The sequence below is a fragment of the Primulina tabacum genome, chromosome 4 (assembly GCF_025594145.1).
Source record: "Primulina tabacum isolate GXHZ01 chromosome 4, ASM2559414v2, whole genome shotgun sequence".
NCBI lineage: Eukaryota > Viridiplantae > Streptophyta > Magnoliopsida > Lamiales > Gesneriaceae > Primulina > Primulina tabacum.
The window spans coordinates 44206817-44229206 of NC_134553.1; the positions used below are offsets into that span (position 1 = coordinate 44206817).

Sequence of the window (22390 nt, forward strand, 5' to 3'; positions counted from 1 at the left end):
TTTTCTGAAATGTGATGATCCCAATACTTGTTGCAGTCAGCTTTTGTATAGTTGTCGGTTGAACGTCCTTTTCCTTAACTGATAACGTGTACTGCTGAAATATCAACTTATAGGATGTAGCTGATAAGCTCACAACTTATTGTAGTAACTGATTGTAAGCGTAGTTCAGTGTGCTAGTCCAGTTGCCTTTGAAAATCTGCGTACTAATCTTCAATTATGGACAACCAATAGTTTGCGTATTTTAGATCAATTTCTATTAGTCTTCTTGATCAGTTAGTTCAATCTATTAAACGCTCAGTTTGTCAAACTTCCGAAATTCAGTTTCCAACAAAGACCGACAGTAGGAAAATGATAAGACTGATCTTTAAAGGATATGAGACAGCACCATCAGATAGACACACGCCTCTCCAGACTCATGAGCCTAACAGTTTGACATTAACACCTAAGTAGGTGCACTATGCGTTGCCACAAGTATAAGAAAACAAAGTTGTGTCTTGACTAACAACTATATTTTTTTACCTAATGGTAATCGCTTGATCCTAACAAGATTTATCACTCATATTTCCAATTTCACAATCAAGTATATTTTGAAGTAATCCATTCTCAAAAAAGTTTTATTCTTCCTATAAAACAGTAAGTACACCTAACTTAATATGAATATCAATTTCGTCCTATAAATTGATCTAAATTGGATTTCGATAATCTAATTAGTAAAAAATAGGTTTAAAACCTAAAAAGGGAGATTCTTTAAATGACATGGAGCCACCCCAAAAATTTAAAAAAAAAATGAAAATTGAGAATATTGTAGCTTGATCAAAAAGATTTTGCTTTCTACTTGTATATTTTGATTGATTAGGGTTATGGCAAAGTGAATATTTGGTACAAGTATATTTCTTATTTGGGGTGGGAAATCAACTAAACTTTTGAAGCATTATCGTCAAAAAGGGAGGTTTTAAAGTTAGAATCCAACCCAAAATACCCATTACTTGTTTGTTTACCATATCCATCGCAATAGAAAATAATTTTACAAAATTATTAGTAATTAAATGTGTTCTTGCAATTTCCAATAAGTCAATAGAACTATCTAAATTATTTTTCCTCTTAATTAGATTCATGAAAATATTCCGTGAGATAATTGAAGAAATTAAAATTAAAACAAACCGTCGAATTGTGATTAAAATAATTTATTTAAATTTTATCTTATGGAAAATTATCAAAGTTCTTCAATATTGTAACATCAAATTAGCTAGGTGAAAAGAGGCAATAAAAATCAAATTAATGTAGACCAAAATTAATTAATTGCATTTCAGATATTATAATCATGAGAGTGAACTTAACATTGATGTAACAATGGCAACCTTACCCTAAAACCAAGCATCACAACCCCAATTTCACAAGTAACATATCCATAGAAAACATTAATCTCTATCTATGACAACATTCCCATGCACACACAAACCTTAACATTAACAAAAACCTAATAAACTCCAGCATCACTCACACCCTTGCACTAACTTCAATCGATAGAACAACCCGAAATACTCGTTAGAAACCTAACCAAGCACTATTATTGGGTATCCCTAACTTCAAATTCGTTGCGATTCTTGACAACAATGTCATACATATGCATGGACTTGAACTTGTTGAAGTCTTTTGGAAGAGAGATCAGATGAACTGTGGATCTCTTATGGAACTGCAACAAATCGGGATCATCGTAATACCTCTCCCATCCGAGGGACAATAATTTCCTCTCCAGAACACTATATGAAGTGATCACATCATTTGAGGGAAGATGGACCAAAACTTTCTTGGTATTGCATTCTCCGGCGTTCTCAACGAGCCGAACAACGCCGTTTTTGAACACCCAAACACCAGACATATCTTCCTGATATTGTGCTATGGATTTCAAGAGAGAAGTATGGGATGGAAGACTGTGGATTGTGATGACAAATACTATGTGGAACAAGGTGAGTGGTAGTACTGTGTGGTAACCTCAAATTAAGCTGATAAGTTTCTGTATCATGCAAAGGTTTATTATATAGTGGATGCTCTGGAATTTACTTTTTGTTCTTTTTTCTTTTTAAATAATACCCATATGCTATCTAGAAATTGAATTTTTATTCTTGATAAGTCATTTTTATCAATATTAGTTAAGGCTTGAAAATTTTAAAAATAATACTTATGTGAGAAATCAATTAATTTGCAATTTTTGGAATGTAAAAACATAGTAAATATAGTTATACAAAAATTGAAAATATTGAAATTATGTGGCAATAATAATACAGTAGGATCGAGTGCTTACCGCTTTACCAAAAGTTATAGCTAGTGGTAATGGTGCAACCCAAATCTTTAAAACCGCACAACAGCTCAAGCACTACGGTTCAATCGCTCTACCAAGCAAGGACAATTATTGTACCCAACAAATACTTTCAAGAACTTGTAAACAATATGAACGTACATGTAGTGATTACATTATATGTGTTGTGCAAGCAAGATTCAAGCAAAACTTGGAATTAAAAAGCATTCCTTTAGAATTTTCTGATTAAAAAATAATTGGGAACTAGGTTCCTGTTGTATTTTTAAAAAAATAAAAGTTACTTTTTAATTGATTCAAGCACAAGAATTTCGGAAAGAGACTTTCATGGGATAATAAACTTATTTAAATAGTTATTTTACGTCCCAAAACCCTAGTGAATAAAGGCTACATAATTAAAAATACTAGATTTTTGTCTTAATGGGTTCCTTAGAACCTTCTCTAATATTCTTACATGCATGCAGTAATATGTAATAATTTTTATAGACTTTCTAAATGAATCTATCTGTGCGTATCTATATATATAAAGATCATGAGTTTGGACAAATATTTCCTTGAAATATTTTTTTTTCTTCTAAGCTTTATATGTTCAATCCATTAAAATTTCAAATGATAATAATATAATAACTATATTATATTTAAAAAAGTAATATAGTTATGTAGCTGTAAATTTAAATTTATAAAAAATTTAAAATTTGAAAGTATATAAGATCCATGCGTGGCATGAGTGTGACAAAAGGTGTAAGTTGTCAAAATCAAACTCGTGAGAAAGAAATTTACGACTTTCTCGACCCATGCTTTATGGATAGGATAAGAGAGAAAATAAGATATATTTATTTCCACACATTTAATTTAATTGTTTTTATATTTAATTTTTAGTTGACGACTGAGGAAGAGAGGGAAATATCATAGTAGCCCATTCGAGGAAGGAATGGGGATTCAAAGAAAATTATTGAAAGCATATTACAAACGTGTTGAAAAGTCCATTCAATAGTCGATGGCTCAATACATATAGGGATTAAATTAAATAAACCTCAATTCAATTTATATTAAATTTTATCTATTTTAAGAAAATTATATACTAAATCATCTACTTTATTAAAATTTAAGATCAGTTTATATTTGATTAATTAATGTATATTTTTTGTATCTATTATGTACCACGAAATGGTTTGGCACATTGATAAAATCATGGCTTTACCTAGATCTTTGTAGAAGCGTAAAGTCAAACATTCCTGTCCCAAGTTATATATATATATATATATATCCTTTCTACTTGGGGCAAATATTTCCGTTTTTGGTCACAACCAAATGAAATCCCTTCATTTTAATTAAAAAGATTGTAAAAACTAGTTATTACTAATCTTTGAGTAGGTCTCTTGTGAGACGATCTCATTAATCTTTATCTGTGAGACGGGTCAACCCTACCGATGTTCATAATAAAAAATAATACTCTTAGCATAAAAAGTAATACTTTTTTGTGGATGACACAAATAAGAGATCTGTCTCACAAAATACGATTCGTGAGACCGTTTCACACAAATTTTTGCCCTAAATCCTGTATCTCTGATTGGATTTAGAGGTGATATTATATATATATACCAAAATATGTTATCCAATATAGCCTCTAAATTCAATTAGAGATACAGGGGATATATATATATATATATATATATATATATATATATATATATTAATAATGAATTATTGTCGATATTTTATTGACAAAAACTTGTGTGAGACGGTCTCACGGATCGTATTTTGTGAGACAGATCTCTTATTTGGGTCATCCATGAAAAAATATTATTTTTTTCTAAGAGTATTACTTTTTATTGTGAATATCGGTAGGGTTGACCCGTCTCACAGTTAAGATTCGTGAGATCATCTTACAAAAGACCTATTCTATTTTATTTGGTTCTTGCTTATGTGGGAATCACAAACTCCAAAGCTATTTATCAGCTCATGTATGATAAAGTTTTAAATTGGTTGAATATTTTGTACATTAAATCTTCCTATCTCATTAGTTTCGGACCAAAAAAAAAATATAATTTTCTTCCCCATTTTCTTTTTCTATAATTCCTTGATTAGTTAGCCATTATTTATAATTATAAACGTTTGATTAATAAAATTAAGAGGTCATTAATGAATTCCTAGTTGGTTAAATATATATTTAATTGAATCATAAGTTTCATATATAAAATGCTCAATACTTTTTAATCAATTGAATTTAAATAATCCAAATAAATTATGCAACATAGTTTTATGGTATAATATTAAAATTGGTAGTGTTATATGGAAATTTTGTATTAAGTAATTTTAGGTGAAAACCCATGGTTTTATGAAGTGGAACATATTAAATGAATTAAGCTGAATATTTTGTTTAGATTATTATTGGGAAGCAATAATTTATCCGGTACGAAAAGTGAAGAATAATTGAAACATGATACTTGAATTGTTATCTGACATCAAAAATTTGAACAGTTACACCATCCATTATCCCTGACTGAGTAAATATAGCTAGCGTTTGACAAAGTAGTAGATGCTTAATCTTACTTTATCATACCACAAGAAGTTTGCATTTTCATAATTCGTATATTATAGGTAAAAGTCCAGATCATCAAATTAACTTTAATGAAATTATTTTTTTAAACGAGAATGAATGTTTATTTTTTAGAATAGGTCTCTTGTGAGACGGTTTCACGAATCTTTATCTGTGAGACGGGTCAAACCTACCGATATTCACAATTAAAAGTAATATTTTTTCATGGATGACCTGTCTCACGAAATATGATATGTGAGATCGCTTTACACAAATTTTTGTCTATTTTTTGTTATGTGATTTACTCTAAAGAATATTTAATTAGTTAGTTAATAACATCTGTCATTTTAGCTAAATTCTTGGAAACCCTAAATAAATATTGTAATAGTGGTGTGATATATTATGGTATACGTATGTTATTCCCAAATCTCTTTTATATTAATGGAAATATTGGTTCCCACAATCATTCTCGGTGAGGAGATTGAGGTAGTTTTAAGATAGCCTTAATTTAATAGAAATATTGCATCTTTAGGATGATTTCGTGACGGACCCTCGCCATGTGAAGCGAATTTATTCTCTAATAATGGATTTATTTATTAAGAGTGCGTCCCTGAAAACAATAATCTTTAAAATATCGAGATAATTTGAAATATAACCTGATTATAATTGTTTTATGAGGTGGTTGTGAACAATAATTGTCATGAAAATATCGATACGTGGTGCTTGATCAGTTGATCTAATATATATACGATTTAAAGCTCGAATTTGTGCTGTTATTAATAGTTATAGGTTTTGGTAAAACGAAAAAACAATTTATCTATATTGTATTTTACACTCCAAATTATGTTCCTAGCATATAAAAATGTTGGGTCCAATAATTGTCTCTATTAGTAGAGTGATCGAACCATGACTCTTGGGCTGCTATGTAGTTTAAAATATTTTAGTTGCACCATTATCACAAGTTATAATTTTTGGTAAAGCGACAACGCTCGATTTTACAATTGGTATCAGAGGCACGATAACATGTTCGATTCTCATTAACTACATGAATTGAGATTATTGGGAGAGATATTTTTGGGTGCAATAATTGCTCCTACTGGTAAAGCGATTGAACCATGACATTTGGGCTGCAACGCGATTAAAAAATTTGGGTTGTACAATTACCATCGTCGTATATTTTGGTAAAACGATAAATGTTCGATCCTACATAAAATACTTTGAATTGGAACTTGTTACTCACACGCTAAGCTATTACATTTATAAAATCATATTAAACCTTATTGGCATGCAAAAAGTGAGACTTTTAACAATGGTTTTACTAGTAAAATTGGAAACTTAAACAATGAGGGTAGTTCAATTTTTTTGGTTGGTCATAAAGGAAGCATAAAGAAATTGATTTAAAAGATTATCTCTACATTCTATATTATATAAGAACGATGGAATTGGGGAGAATACATAGAATTTGGGAATAAAGAGCCATGAACTTTGGATCGAAGGATCTATTCCATTTTCAAAAATAAAAAAGGAAAATTTAATTTCTTGAAATCTTGGTAAGGTATATGATGACGAGATGAATGCATCAATTGTGACCAAATTATAACTACGACGTGTGTTTTACGGCAAAATTATGTTCCTTGTGTTTGGTAAGTATTTAGCATCCTGGTTTTGTCATTTTCTGCAGCATACTTTGGCTAATGATTGCAAACAAAATGCCAATTGAAGAACTTTATTCCATATGTTGGGTTTCTTAATGTTATTTCTTGATAACCAAGAATTTTGAAAAGATGGAATATCTGTCTTGTTGGTCATTTATTAAAAGAAATTAATTTTATTTCCCAACATTTGACTCGGTAGCAAATCTTGCGTGTGGTTCTGTAGTACGCTCCCACGGAACTTACCAGAGCACGATTCCTCCTAGATACTCCTGTTCTTTTTTCATTCGACAGAGGTCGGGTGAAGGATAGCATACCAGCATTCATCACACCACAAAATGTGGTCTGTCCTTTTTTCATTTGACAGAGCTGAAGGATAACATACGAGCATTCATAATTCATTTGGTGCTGAGACACTACAAAATGTGTGAGTTCCATGCCAAATGACCAGTTATGATGAAGCACACACCCCCGGAGCATAGAATTTCCCCGCATAGAACATGTCGTTTCATGTATTAAAAAAATTTCCTTTCGAACTCTTAACAAAAGAACCAAGCTAATCTTACTGCAGCGCAACAGTCTTTAGTCCCAGAGCTGATGCGTACAGTGGTTATGCAAGAACATCGAGAATTCGAGAACATCGAGAATTCGTACAGTGGTTATGCATTCGTCGAACCTCGTTTCACAGTGAGCTGAGAAGATTAGCATAATAAAGTTCAGCATCGAGCTTACGAAGAAAATTAATATACAAATCGGCTGCCTCGCTAATATAAGCAGCCGAGATTGATCGTGGATCGAACAAACAAGGAACCTAAGTTGCTAATAAAGTGACAGAAGTTAGGACTTCCGTTGAATTTCTACGCAGGCACAGAAATGATCCCAAAGGGGGAAACTACAACAAATTCGCCAGAAAAATGGATTACCTACCTTGTATTCATCCACTAATCTAGATTTTACCAGGTATTCAAGTCTCCCTTGAGCTTAACCATTAGGACCTATACATGTCTCAAAATAACTGGGCAGAATTAAATTTCAACCAAAATAACTCCGCAGGTAGCCGACAAGAAAAAGAACAGAACCCTCAGCCATTACAATTATACAACACTGTGCCAAGAAACTGTCATTCTAAAGATCAACAGTACATAAACATATCAAACAAAATTTTAATGCTGGATTATCATGAAGCAAATAATATGCCCCATCACATTAAACAACCAAATAAAATTACATGATATTGATAAAATAAAAAATTGATCCCTCCTCCCATAACAATCTGCTACCTAAAGATCATCCTCCATCCTCAAATACTCCCCAATATCGGCATGCCTATGCACCACAATCCCATTAGGATCCATCTTCCGGCAATCCACCGTGCTCTTCGCCGCATCACCAAATCCCAACGGCACATCCGCCATGGAGAACACCACCACCCCATCGTTCACCTGAATATTCTCCGTAATCCTCCCCACCCCGCCTTTCAACACACTGTTCCCATAGAGAAAACTCATCTCAGAAGTGGGTTTCAACCAAACCTTGTGCTTTGCATTCGCAGCCAAAAGATTCAAGCTTTGGACCGTGAGATGAAATTTCCCCGCTTTGGTGAATTTACCGATCTGGGTTCCAAGGGAGATCAACTTTTCACGCTTGATATTGGTGGCACGCCTGACCAGAGATTCGGAAACGTAGTACACGCGGGCTTTTTGGAGGCGGAAGCAGTAGCGGCCGGGGATTGAGTCCGGTCCTTCGTGCGATTGATTGTCTAAAACGATGTTTTTGAGGTTTCCGCCGACGAATTTGTGGAGTTTGTTGAAGACTTGGGTGGTTTCCTTCTCGTCCAGTGGCCTCATCGTGCTCTGCTTCTTGTGACTGGTGCTGGCATTGAATTTGGTGGAGGGTTTTAGGAAGGGACTAGGGCTCGGATTGAAGTGAGCCATAATCTGACAAATGGGCTAGTGGGCCTTGGATCAAAATCAAATTGGGCCTATTTCCCGACCATATTTTCTTAATTCTAAATATGTGCATCTTAACTTTATTACATGAATTATTGTTGTTGTTTTGTGATACATTGTTGATATTTTTTATATGTTCTTTCAAATGTCAAAATATCACATACAAAGTTTTTGTTAAAAAGCTTCAATCAAAGTGCTTGTATTATTTCAACTTACATATATTTTATATAGTTAACGAAATATTTAATCGATTTTTAGAATGATTATTTTGAGTTCTTTCCCTTTACTATAAAACCAAACTCAATTTAATTTCTCAGAGCTCGGTTCATTTTTTACATTTTAATAACGAACTATCATAACTCAAGTTTCAAGAATTTTTTTAAAAGATTTTATTTGTCCTCTTCAAACTCTAATCTGATATCAACAAGTGATATCCGATTGATTTGTTCTTGAAATAAAATTTAAACTGATTTTTATATTTAAACTGATTTTTATATTTAAAATTAGAATTTTCATATATATTTTTTAAACATATATATGCATAGTTAAGAAGTTTTCGCATCTTGCAGCAACTTCGGGAAAACTGATATAATTCCTTGCTCGATTGATCAAATTATGAACTGCTTTTGTGTTGCAAACTAAACTCGTTGAGGATGACAGTGGTATAAAATTTGCAGCTTGGTCGTGCTAGAGGAAAAATAGTTTATTGCTGAAGTCAAACCACGTATTGTTGTGGCAGAAAACAACACAAGGACAAAGTCGGAGTTTCTGTTAAGAAGCTCGATAGTGTTGCACTCATCAATCGAATAGGAGAATATATTCAAATTTGAGTCATACATTAGCAAGAAAATTCAGTATATTCATTCTAAAATTTTCATATTAATTTGCAAGAAGTACTCGAGTTTGTTGCTCAACGTGATGTTCTAAATTGTGCTAGCATGTTTAGCAATTCTCTTATATTTATGATTATGATCGGTGTTTAATAAAAGAATCTCTTAAATGTCTAATGAATATTTGAATTGGAAAATATATCTTCATTTTGTGTTGCTTGAAATTTTGAGTTAATATTGTTTATTATTAGTGAAACTTGTTTACTCAACTTTATATATCTATGTTTTAAATGTATTTTAATGAGAAATATATTAAGTGAAATCATTTTTATCCAAGTTTTGTCATCATAAAAAATGGAGAGATAGTTGGGTTTAGAAATACTAGCGATCTTGATGTTAATGATAACAAAGCTTGTTATCGTGTTTCTAACATATTTTGCTCAAATGTGAGTTGCTAGCTCAAGTTGAAAGTTAAAACTCAAATTTAGTCAAGTCGAAAGTCTGGCGAGCTGTCATATTTCGATGATATCTTATAACTCGGTGATCTAAATGACTAGAGGGCAAAACAGTTAGAAATAAAACGTAATACTCTAGAAGTCATATTGTCAAGCAAGTCCATGATCCAAATGACAATAAGGGTAAAAAGTTGTAAAGACCAACTCAATTATTTACAAGTCATATTTCAGATCGGTCGGGTTAGTTCGGACGTTATCTATGTTAATTGGAAGCTGCAAGATTGAGCTAGAAGACACAGATACAACAAAGAGTGGACTTAAAGCATTTCTGGCATTTTGGCCATATCTCTCAGCTCGATTAACGTAATGGAACAATTAAACATGCATTAGAAATTTGCGACAATGATCGAAAATCATATTCCAAAGTCAAAGTTTAAATTGGAACTTAAGAATCTGATAAAACGCGATGAAATTGATGGTTCTGTAACATAGATAAAGCTGCCGATTAGACATGAGGAGTTATAATATTTTGAGCATATATCTCTCACACAAACTCGTAATTGAGTGATTCTTGATTATGTGAAAATCTAATAGAAATGGCTAAAATTTTAATGTTCACGACTTTGCCAAAAAATCAACAAATCAAGATATACAACCAATAGAAGAGACCAACTAAACTTGGATCAAGATCTACCTGCTCAAACTCCAGCCGCTCAAAATCCGACCAGACCGCTCCACAATTCCAGCCACCAAAATCCGACCGAGCCGCTCAGGAAGTGCGCTGCCAGCCCGATATTAAAAAGTGGTCAGCAAGTTAAATATAATCGTTTCAGTATCAGAAATAATACAAAACATTTCCAAGCGTTCATATTATTATGTCTAACGTATATATCTTTCTTGGAAGCCACAAATACAATACTTTAAAGATCAAATTATAAGATTTTGATGGAGATTAAAAGAATGAACAAATTATACAACAAAAATAAGCTAGAAAGAAAGAAAGCCCAAGAAAAAAGTCTAAATATATATATTAGCTTATTGAGAAATTTTCTCCTATTTGTGAGAATAAATTTGAGAAGCATACACTGTAATAGATTAAATCATCACACACACAATCATTCATACATATAAATAAGATTTGAGATTCAATTAATAGTTGAGTGATAGTCTTCACACAAAGACGTAAAAGATCGTTTTTGTAGTCTCGACATAAGAGACGTTAAGCATTATACAGATTGTGAGGTTGCGGCCTAAAATCGAGAGTGTGCTAGGAGTTTCAATTAGGCAAATGATAAGTCCTAGTTGAAATGGGTTTGACAAGGGTTGTTATAAATTAAAGTCTTCTAGTGGATCCTTCATAAGTGAAAGAAAGAGTGACGTAGAAGTTGTTAATTTCCGAACATCTATAAACAAATTTTTGTCTTTTTACTTTATTGCATTTAATTATATTTTTGTTTCGAGATGCATTGTCTAAACATTTTATGTTTATTTCAAATACAAAAATATTACATACAAAATGTTTGATAAAATGTTTCAATCAAACCATTTTTATTATTTAAACTGACATATATTTTACAAAATGTTTAAACGGTTTTTAAAAGAATTATTTTGAGCTTCTTTCTCTTGGTTATAAAAGCAAGCTCGATTTAATTTCTCTGTGTTCGGTTTATTTTTTAACATTTCAAAAACGTGCTATAGCAACTCAAGTCGGAATAAATTTTTTAAAAGAGTTTATTCACCCACTCCCCTCTAAACTCTAATTTGATCCTAACAATAGTCTATAATCTATAGTCATGCATTGACATTGACTTGAGTTCCTGCATTGACAATTGCAATTGCACTTGCACTAGCACTAGCACATGCGCTTGCCCTTGAACTTACTAAATTAGTTGATCATTTTGTTGGACATTCCCGATCCATGGACATTTTGTGAGGTACATTAGATGATGGTGCACCATCTACATCTGGTGCAGTAGTTTATTGTGCATCATCCTGTTGATGAGGAACTGCATTTTTCTCCCTTGTTGATGGCCTTCTAATGGTTGTTTTGATGGTCTAGATGAGGCTATCTGTGTAATGTTCGGTCGTCCCTATCGCCTTATATTATAAACTGCATTTACATTCATAACAGTTTATGATTATGATACTATATATGTTATTTACATGGAATTTAAGTATTTCAAAGTATAGTAGGTCTCTTGTGAGACGGTCTCACGAATTTTTATCTGTGAGACGGGTCAACCCTATCGATATTCAAAATAAAAAGTAATACTCTTAGCATAAAAGTAATACTCTTAGCATAAAAAGTAATATTTTTCATAGATGACCTAAATAAGAGATCTGTCTCACAAAATACGACCCGTGAGACCGTCTCACACAAGTTTTTGTCTTCAAAGTATGAATATTTTGAGGACATCGATTATGGGCATGAAAAACAGTAAAATGAATTATGAATATATGTTGTATATGTAACACGAGTAATATGAAATGCAAACAAATATATGTTGATATGATATTGCTGATGTTGGGAAGCGGAATGATTGAAGAAATGGTGAGGGGTTTAGAGTTTGATTATGGATATGGAAATGAAATTGTGGAATGAAATGTTGAACTTGAGCCAAATAGGTGAGTAAAGTGCGGAAAATGACATGCAACATGCATCAATCGTTATGGTTTGTATCTTATTAATTTTGATTTTGATCCAAATGAGATGAAAACTATTTCATTAGAAAATCAAGATATAATTTTATAATATTTATGTTTTGGGTTTGGTCCAAATCCAATAAGTAAAATAGCCAAATCAGTCAGAAGTGTGTCGTATGTATTGTCAGTTCCGCACTATTTTGATACAATTAACATACCTCTCTGGCCTGATATTTAAATTGAGTGATACTCATGTCTTCAATACATCGTGCTAACGACATTTCTAATCTTAATATTATTTATTTTATTATTTAATAATTAGTCAATTCGTATATTTTATTATGTTAGACCCATTCACATGGCTTAAATTTGAGCCAACAAAGTCGTTCGACACTTTAATTTTCAATTAAAACACGTCAATACCAAATGAATAACATTCTCGTTCGAGATGTATAATTTTTTATGACAAAAATTTGTGTGAAACGATCGTATTTTATGAGATATATATCTTATTTAGGTCATTCATGAAAAAATATTATTTTTTATGCTAAGAGCATTATTTTTTATCGTGAATATCGGTAAAATTGATCCGTCTCACATATAAAATTCGTGAGATCGTCTAACAAGACATCTATTTTTTTTATAAAGTCTTTAATATCAAAAAATTTCCTCATAAAATTTAAATAATTTAGTTAAACAATTATTAAAAATCTTACTGGATCAACGAAAATTACAATAATACATTGATTCTGTCTGCATTACCATAAGACAAGACGAAACAAAATAAAAAAAAAAAAAGAAAAAGAAAAGAAATCGAAATTTTAATTTAATTCAATCAAAAATCAAATCCACCACCGCAATCAAAATCCGCCGCATCGGAAATCATATCTCCGACCAATAATCCACCAACTGCGCCACCCAGTAGTCCAGCCCCTAATCCAAGCCCAAACTTGTTCTTCTTTGGCTGTTGCTGCACCGGCTGCGGTGGGTATCCATAGCTCGGCTGCGGTGGATAAGCGTACCCCGGCTGTGGTGGATATGTGTACCCCGGCTGTGGTGGGTAAGCGTACCCTTGGTGTGGCGATGGCGGTGGTGGGTACCCATATCCAGATGGAGGGGGCGGAGGATAGACTCCGGGCGGCGGAGCACCGTTGGCTTGAGGGTATCCCGCTGGTGGTGGATAGTGTCCCCCAGCTTCCGACGACGACCCTGCTGAGTAGGTGGCCACCGGCAGTGGGTACACTCCCGAAGGCGGAGGTGGGTACAGCGCACTAGATCCAGCTGGGTAAGCCGTCACGGGCTCCCCGTCAACCTTCTCCGGAGGATGCGCCAGCACGTGCTCCGCCGCGTACGGCAGTGCTGCGGCAGTTTTATCGCTGAACTTATATGCAAAAGTGAGCTGACCTTTGGGCTTTCCGCTGGGTTTCCTCACCTGGTAGCTCAAGAACCGCTTCCCCTCGCCCTTCGACGGAGAATCTAAGAGTTCTTTAATGGGAACGTTGACTTCACCGATGTCTTTGTCACCCAAAGCCCTCTCGCATACTAGCATGAAATCAAGCGTGAGGCGGTTTTGCTGCAGAGCCGCCTCGTCCACAGTGAACTTCATCGGGAAATTCCACGTGGGATTATTGTCGCCGTCGTGATCCACAGACGATTTGGTCTTCTGCGTAGAGTTCTTATCACCACCGGAGATAGAAACAACAACGTAAACATCCATCTTGGTGATAAGGTTGACCTTGTTGAGGTCCTTAGCATACTGAAGCTCGATTTCCAGAGTTCTAGACTCCATTTTTTAAAACTAAAATCCAAGAAAAAAGAACCAAAAGATCTATTCTTCTGCAGAAATAGTATCTCTAATTAAACGTAGAGAAAGGTGTATCGAAGATTCCAATAAGATGAACGAGGCCGACACGCAAAGTCTCTCCGGGTTTTATCATGGGTTGGTGAGCACTTGAGGCCACGCGCTTTTTCATTCCAGTTTTTGAACTTCGAAAATTCTCCAAGCCCATGTAATTTCCGGATAAAAATTTGTGTGAGTTGATCTCACAAGTCGTATTTTGTGAGACGAGTATTTTATTTGGATCATCCATGAAAAAGTATTATTTTTTATGCTAAATATATTATTTTTTATTGTGAATATCGGTAAAGTTGACTCGTTTCACAGATAAAGATTCGTTAGACCGTCTCACAAATTCCGGTTCAAAATTTTTACTTATAGTTAAATTATATATAACAAATAAGTATATATATATAATTACAAAAAAATAAGTCAGATAACTCTACTATTAGTAAAAAAATTATATATATATAATTATAATTATATATGTATAATTATAATTGATATTTTGATTTTACGTATGTTGTTTATATTTTAAATTTTTTTATTATTTATATACACATTTAAGATATTTAAAATTTAAAATACATTATTTGATATATTATATTATTATTTTACATAATATAATATTAGTTGAACCACTATTTTAACTAGATCGATTCGATCACAAATTCGATTATAAAAATATTGATTTAAAATAAATAACACAAAAACCGATATACAATTTATGTTTGTATATACGAATTGCAGAGCAATTTACCGTATTATTAACTTAAGTTAGTATACTAATCTTCGTTAAATTATTATAAATGGTTTAATATGTATATCGTGTGATTAGAAACAAATAAATTTTACTTTTAATTTAAATTTATTAGAAGTCATTTTTTAATTATTTTTATTTCATTTAATATTATTAAATTCAATTAATAACAAAATTATATTTTCAATATTCTATTAATTTATTTATTTAAAATAATATTTATTTAAATTTATATTACGAAAAATAAGTATAAACTCTTTATGTTAAAATATTATAATTATTATATAATATAAATATACGTAAATAAATAAATTATATGATCAAATATAATAATTTTTAAAAACATTAAAAAATACATACTGAAATAATATTATTTTATTTATATATAATAATATTAAAATTAAATATTGATAAAATTACAAACTCAAATAAATAAATCATTTATACACCTAAAATATATTTTAATACATTGACAATCGCATGACAAAATAAATTTTGTCACCGGATGTTTGTTTTTGGAAGGTCGAAAGATATTATGTGTGTAATATAATATACGAATATTATGTATTGCATTATTTTGTTTTTCAGTTTTTGATTTAGTTATGATATTTATTATTTTAAATATAACATGAGATTTGATAATATGATAAAATATAAAAATTTAAGCATACTCATAGGACTAGAGCTAAATTTAGATTGTTCTTAAAACTTAAAAGAGAATATTTGGGTAGTTTTCCCATATACATCTCATATAGAGTTCTGTCACTACTTTTGTATGGATATGGTTCAAGAATATTTCTACAGTTTCAAGTGCAAATGTCCAAAGGGATGACGAAATTCAATAAATCTTATCATAGATCGAATTATGTCATCATTGTTCGATTATGACGTTCTAACACACTATTCAAATGTGGTGTGATAGTGGGGTCCACTATGAGAGAATCTCATTCAATAATAAATTATTATTCACATTAATCAGATCAAAGTGTTTTAATGCTCTTTCCTAACTATTTATAAATTTCAACTCTAAATTCTTTGAATTTTTTAAAGGGATCAAACTTGTATTTCATTAAATAAACATACACATATCTCGAGAAGTCGTCAGCAAAGGATAATAAAGTAAGATTGCTCATATCTCATGATAATACTTAGCGGGCCACACACATCTGTATGGATCAAATCCAATAGATCATGTGTACGCTCTGCTTTTCCAAAGAAATATGCTTTGGTCATCTTTTCTTTCAAACATAACTCACATCTTTGCTTTGTGTTTCTTGGAAGGAGTAGAGCTTTTCTTTCCTTTCCTTTGTGGGCCTTTCTTTGTTCCACACGAGGAGTCCACTAGGAAAACATGTTTTTCCTTCTTGATGATGGCTTCATATGAAGTAAGAATATTGACCAACTCTTCAAAGGTAGTCTCCAGCTTGTTCATATTGAACTTGACCACAAACCCATAAAACGATGGCATAAGTGACAGCAGTAGAATATCCGTGGACAATTCGCTTGGAAAAACAAGGTCCAAGCCCACTAGCTTCTCGATGAGCATCCTCACACCCAGCTTATGGAATGAGGCCCCTTCTTGCAGACATGATGTCATAAGCTTCTTGACAGTAACATGCCTGAATGGACGTGTTCGTTCACCATACAACTCTTGTAAGTGACCATAAATGTCAGCAACATTTACGGCTTCCTCAAACTTTTGACATTAAAGCCAATATATAGTTCTTAGCTTGCAAATTATGGTCAGACCACTTTTAATATATTTATTCGCATAAATAATTGATTCACTTTCGACTTTAAGGTAGATTGTTATCGTATTGAGGTAACGTTTAGTAGGCTTGTTAAATGATGTCCGGTTGAAATTTACCCACCTAAGTTAAAATTTTCGGCCCATTATCATCAACAAATTCTTTCTTAATTTTCATTTCTTCTTCTTTTCTTTTTCTTCTTTTAGTGGTCGATTTAGCATTAATATTTCACTCTAGATTTGTATAAATAAGTTTTACAAAAGTAATTTTTCGATAATGTTCCGTCATTTCTCATGCCACAAATGTTATCCGAGTGTAATTATTTGCGCAACTTATATTTTTTAGAGAAGAAGACAAGCTAACATGTATATGTGTTAAAAAAATTAAGCAATATTTTCTCATTAATTAGATGGATCAAAGACCATGCAACGATCAATATGCAGTCATATGTATTTGCGAATATGAATTCAGACTTAATCAGAAACAATCAAGAACTCATAGACAAAAAGATTATGGGGTTTAGTCGTAAGACCTACATCCATGGGAGAACAACTACTTTTTCTTTTAGGAGAAGAACATCTTTGCCTATATTGATCCAGAGATTATAAGAAATAATTATTTACACATAATCGATATACTCTAGAAACTCTCAACTGCAATTTTTTCTTGTATTTCTCATATCTCTCACTCTGTTTCTTCTCACTCTTTCTCTAGTGATTTTTTATTCTAACTGTGATGAAAATTGTGAGCTTTTCCTCTCTATCTTAATGCCTTGATACTCTCACTTGTGTATCCAGTAGCAGGTTATTTCCCTCTTTATCCACATGGCATCATGTTCCTTGGTCCACCGACCAGATGTAACTTCCATCGACTTATTTATCAAGTCAGTTGTTTCTTCTACTCATGTAACCCCACCAATTTGCTATGTCCAGGATTCTTTCCTTGCTTTGGGAGACACTCACTAACAATCTCCATCTTGTCTTACAAAGATAGGCTGTTCTCCAATCCTCCATTCGAGCTACTCTGACTCCACTACACTAACTAAGTCCAAGCAATGCTTAAGATTAGTTTGAGATAGTGCCTTTTTAATCATATCTGTAGGATTCTCGTGTTGAGATTTTCTCCATGTTAATATGTCATTTTGATGTAATATCTCTCAAAATACAACTTAATATCAATGTATTTTGATAGGATCGGTGGAAGTATTTAGAAGAAAAGTTGAGTAAACACTCACAACAAATTTCTTAACTTCAAAATAATTCAGTCTGGTTAGAAACTGAACTTGATATTCTCGATGTCAATGTCAGTTGGCTAACAAAAATACGTACAAAAAGAAGTCAAACTGACTTATTAAAACAATTGAAAAATGGCTTGGCTAGGTAAACTAAGTAATAAATAGGCACAAGTTTATTTCTAGATGTTCAGAGAACTCAAGATAGGACTCGTTTTCAAGAGAGTTAATCTCTGACATGTCAAACATCTTCTTTCTTGTTTTGTTTTTCTTGGAATGAACGGAACGTCTATTTTCCTTCTCTTTTGGGCCTTTCTTCCTCCCAGATGAAGAACACACTAGGAAAACATGTTTTTTTTCCCTTTTAATGGTGGTTTCATAGCTAATAAGCATACTGACCAGCTCTTCAAGGCTGTCTTCTGGCTTATTCATATAGAAGTTCACCACAAACCCATCAAACGACGACGGTACTGATAGAAGCAGAATGTCCATGGACACTTCATTTGGAATAACAAGGTCCAAGCCCACTATTTTCTCAAACCTCATTTGTAACTCGTTTGACATAGAAGTTAATATATAGCTCTTAGCTTGCAAATAATGGTCACATCATTTCTCAAGCTTAGACAATTTCTCAGCAAAGGCATTGGCAGCAACCGTTTTCAGACACGCTTTTTGTGAGCACGTATGCTATTTTCACATAATTTAAAATAATTTTTAAATTCCTTAGCCAATCTAGGTAGGTTGGTCCGATTAGCTTATTGTGATCAAGTGTTACAGATTGAAGATTTCACTGACGACCTCGTAAATATACTGAAATGGAAACAGAATAAACATTACTACAATTTAAAATATTTTGTAAGACATAAAATATGGATTATTGTTTTTATAAATTTCATCCCACTATTTTGAGATTTTCACCATCATTTGATAAAAACGTGAAATCAAATATTCTTAATGAGTATGAAAGGCCCAATTTCTAAATTATAATCCTGAATAATATCAGTCGACCATAATTTCCAAAAGTTGTAATCCAATTGCAACCCCTTGCCACCATTACATATTTTTGCCTTACGTTTGATGAGTGCCCAACAATATGATCTCTTTTCTCTTCACGTGTCGAGCCCAACTCATCAATGTTGAATCTTAATAGATGTAGCCATGAGATCCTTCAATAATATGAGTCGAAGTCATGGGAGTTTCACGTAGTATCACATCAAATATATCAGTCGAAGTCACTGCTTTTTGGCGTCCAGGCCTCTCCGATAATATGAGCCAAACACTGTCCACGAATAACGGTCATCATACAACCATCGTTGATGAAAGACAATGAAATATTAAACTTTTTTCTAATTTTCTTTTTATTGAGATTGATTTAAATTTTGGATCTTATCCAAAACGAGGGATTTCATATTAATAATTTGTCTCATCATTAATTTTAAAATCTCTTGTCATGTTTCTTTGTATGTTTAGCGAATTCATATATCTTCTTGTTATTATATTAATAATAACACATATACTGATTATTCATAACATAAGACATGCATTATAATAATAAATGATTATCGATAATCGAGAGTTAATTGATCTATATGAGCTATATATGGATCCATGTCCAAAACATATGTAAATGCAGTGATGCAATATTAAATAAGCTTCCAATATTTTACATATTTTCGATTTTCAAAACTCTTGAGAATATTGGCCTACCATCCTCAAATCTTGATCTCCCACTAAATTTAATATTTACATTAAATTTATATGGCACATTGAGGTACAAATAGAGGGTGAGGACAAGTAATAAACCATATGCACTTTAAATATTTATCAAATAATTAAAACAAAACATGTAAAATATCATAACGTACATATAACAAATTGGTCAAGGCTCTCGATCATCCTTTGACCATATAATATCAAATATTATATTAATTCATAAAATCACATATTATCAACAAATAATGTATTTTGTAAATTTATTGCTAACCGTCATAATAAATTAATAAGTTAAATCAACATATTTTTGTAACTTCAATTAATTCATAATAATTAAATTTATTGTAAAATATATTTTATAATAAATAATTAAAATTCAATTCTAAATATTTATTTTATAAAAAAAATTCCATAATTTTAACAAAATTTCTTTTCAAGGACGAATTTGATTAAATTTTCATAAAATATAAATTTGATCCAAAATTTTGAAAAATTCAAAAATCACTCCTAGCCCAAATAATTCGAGCCCGAAAAGGGCAGGACTACCCGAGACACTCTAGAGAACCTTGCTCGTTTGCCTTTCCGCTACCCTAATATTTCGGGCAGATGCCCTTCTGCACAGGAAGCGCTGCCCTGCACAGATCTTAAAAAAAAACTATTTAAAAGGTTTTTGGGTAGTCGCCGTATGAAGTACCATTTTCTTATGCGATTAGAAATAAATTATTCAACACGATTTAAATAACAAATCATACGATAGAGAAAAAATTGTCTCTGATACTACTGTTGAAGTATCGTTTTCTTGCACCAACGGAAGTTAAAAAATTTTGTTTGACGTTCATGACGTTCCTTGGACCATATGATTTAAAACATTTAAATCATTTACCTTTGCATACAGTACAGTTCCATCAACTCATATTTCCCAATCGAATCTACTACCATTAGTATATCAAGAATTGCAAATGAATTCAAAAAACGATGTGATGTATATTTGATTAATAACAGTGACATGATAGCAACTAGGAAAACACCTTTCCCTGAAGGATGTGTCTTGCTCTGGCCGAAGACTTCTTGCACTATTAACTCATCAGATCACATAAAATATTTTCATTCATTGGCATAACGGTGAATCCTTGACTGCAATGCATTGACTTTGAAACTACACTCCACTTCGCCAGTTGATGACCCTTAATGAAATCGGTAAATAAGTCAAAGTGCAATGCTAGTAGCAGAGCCTCCAAGTCGTCCCGGGTCAAATGACCAATGATATTCAACTATAACCGCAAACTTTTCCGCTCGATAAGTGTTAATCTTTTAGAAAGTCCGAGAGAGGGTTGTTCAGTCAAATGATCACTCATTTGTATGAACCGACATATCCATGTCATTATCAATGAAATATGATGTTTACATTACATATGATAGTCTCAAACTCAAGCAATATTTATCCTTATTTTAGGTGGCTGATTCGACTAAAAACCTCTTTAGAATATACAGTGCACTTCCTAATGAGTTTCATGATATTACGTTGTGAGACAGATCTCATGATACCTATTGTATATTCAAGAGCTTTATCTATCCAGCTTACATGAGTATACATATAAAATAATGATCATAATTGAATATAATCGTAAAATATTATTAAAATAAATATTATTTTTCATAAGAGTCAATAAACTCAAGTCACAAGTTGACTCGCTGGACACCTACTCTAACAGTAACTTCCATTGACTTACTTAACAAGTCAGTTGTTTATTCCACCCGTATAATCCACCAATTTGCTACGTCCAGGAGTCTTTCCTTGCTTTGCGAAACTCTCACCAACAGTATGGATGCATGTTTTTGTTCACAACATGTAATATGTTACTGTTTCCATGGTCTCTTCGGTGATTGAGGTTTTATTCCACTATCAACCTCATGGCATCCATGTTGCCATATAATATTTTACGGTTTTATTCCATTATGACCATTATTTTATCTGTATACTCGTAGCAAATTAAAAAAAAATGAACATGATTATAACCAAGTTCAATTATATGAATTTGATTATAACCAAGTTCATATAATTCCCATGGTCTCTTCGGTGATTGAGGTTCACAGGCAAAGAAGAAAGATTTCCCATGTTGGTCTTACACTCGGACATAGAATATTTTTTCTTGATTCTCTTCAAATAGGTGTTTGATAGTGGCATAGGCAAATTCTGTGGTAGTAGAAAGACTTCAAATGCACGTCCACCTAACAAATTGTGTGGTTGAAGTTGTCCAACTTTCGATTAGATATTAATTAAATGTTCTCATGTTCACATGTACATATCTCTCAGTCCCTTGACAAAAAAATTAATTTGTACCAGTTTAAAATTATTATTATTTTAGTCACATGTATTAGCGTGGTGGGAAATATATCATAGAGTAGAATATGCGATTTCATAACTCACATGAGAGAGTTTGACGAGTCAATTTTGTTAAATGAATCTTCGACTCAATCTGATCCATGAAAAAATATTTTGTTTTTATGGTAAAAATATTACTTTTCACTTTTACTGTGAATCAAATTGACCCGTCTCACGAAAAAAATACATGAGATCGTGTCACATAGATCCAATGATTTCATCTAATAAAGAAACAAATAATCAAAAAACTAGAATAAAACATGTATTTCAGAAATAGAAGTAATATATTCTTCCCGTCTCATTTATATATGCTACATTTTGTGTCCTAAATATAGT

At 32.2% G+C, this 22390-nt stretch overlaps 4 protein-coding genes across 4 annotated transcripts; all 4 read right to left on the reverse strand.

The window, feature by feature from the left end:
• Nucleotides 1-1272: 1272 nt before the first annotated feature.
• On the reverse strand, nucleotides 1273-1992 carry LOC142541677 (flowering-promoting factor 1-like protein 3). Its single transcript, XM_075648151.1, has one exon. It carries the CDS (start codon nucleotides 1877-1879, stop codon nucleotides 1568-1570), a length of 312 nt encoding a protein of 103 aa, XP_075504266.1. The 5' UTR covers nucleotides 1880-1992; the 3' UTR covers nucleotides 1273-1567.
• Nucleotides 1993-7575: 5583 nt separating this feature from the next.
• LOC142543355 (uncharacterized) lies at nucleotides 7576-8422 on the reverse strand. Its single transcript, XM_075650573.1, has one exon. The coding sequence runs from the start codon at nucleotides 8350-8352 to the stop codon at nucleotides 7786-7788; it is 567 nt and encodes a 188-aa protein (XP_075506688.1). The 5' UTR covers nucleotides 8353-8422; the 3' UTR covers nucleotides 7576-7785.
• A 4660-nt stretch (nucleotides 8423-13082) lies between these two features.
• On the reverse strand, nucleotides 13083-14359 carry LOC142543356 (protein SRC2-like). The gene has a single exon (XM_075650574.1). The coding sequence runs from the start codon at nucleotides 14169-14171 to the stop codon at nucleotides 13218-13220; it is 954 nt and encodes a 317-aa protein (XP_075506689.1). The 5' UTR covers nucleotides 14172-14359; the 3' UTR covers nucleotides 13083-13217.
• Nucleotides 14360-16231: 1872 nt separating this feature from the next.
• Nucleotides 16232-18504, reverse strand: LOC142542035 (uncharacterized). The gene is made up of 2 exons (XM_075648483.1): nucleotides 18358-18504; nucleotides 16232-16675 (listed from the first exon to the last, which is right to left on the reverse strand). The coding sequence occupies exons 1-2, from the start codon at nucleotides 18502-18504 to the stop codon at nucleotides 16232-16234; spliced, it is 591 nt and encodes a 196-aa protein (XP_075504598.1).
• Nucleotides 18505-22390: the final 3886 nt, after the last annotated feature.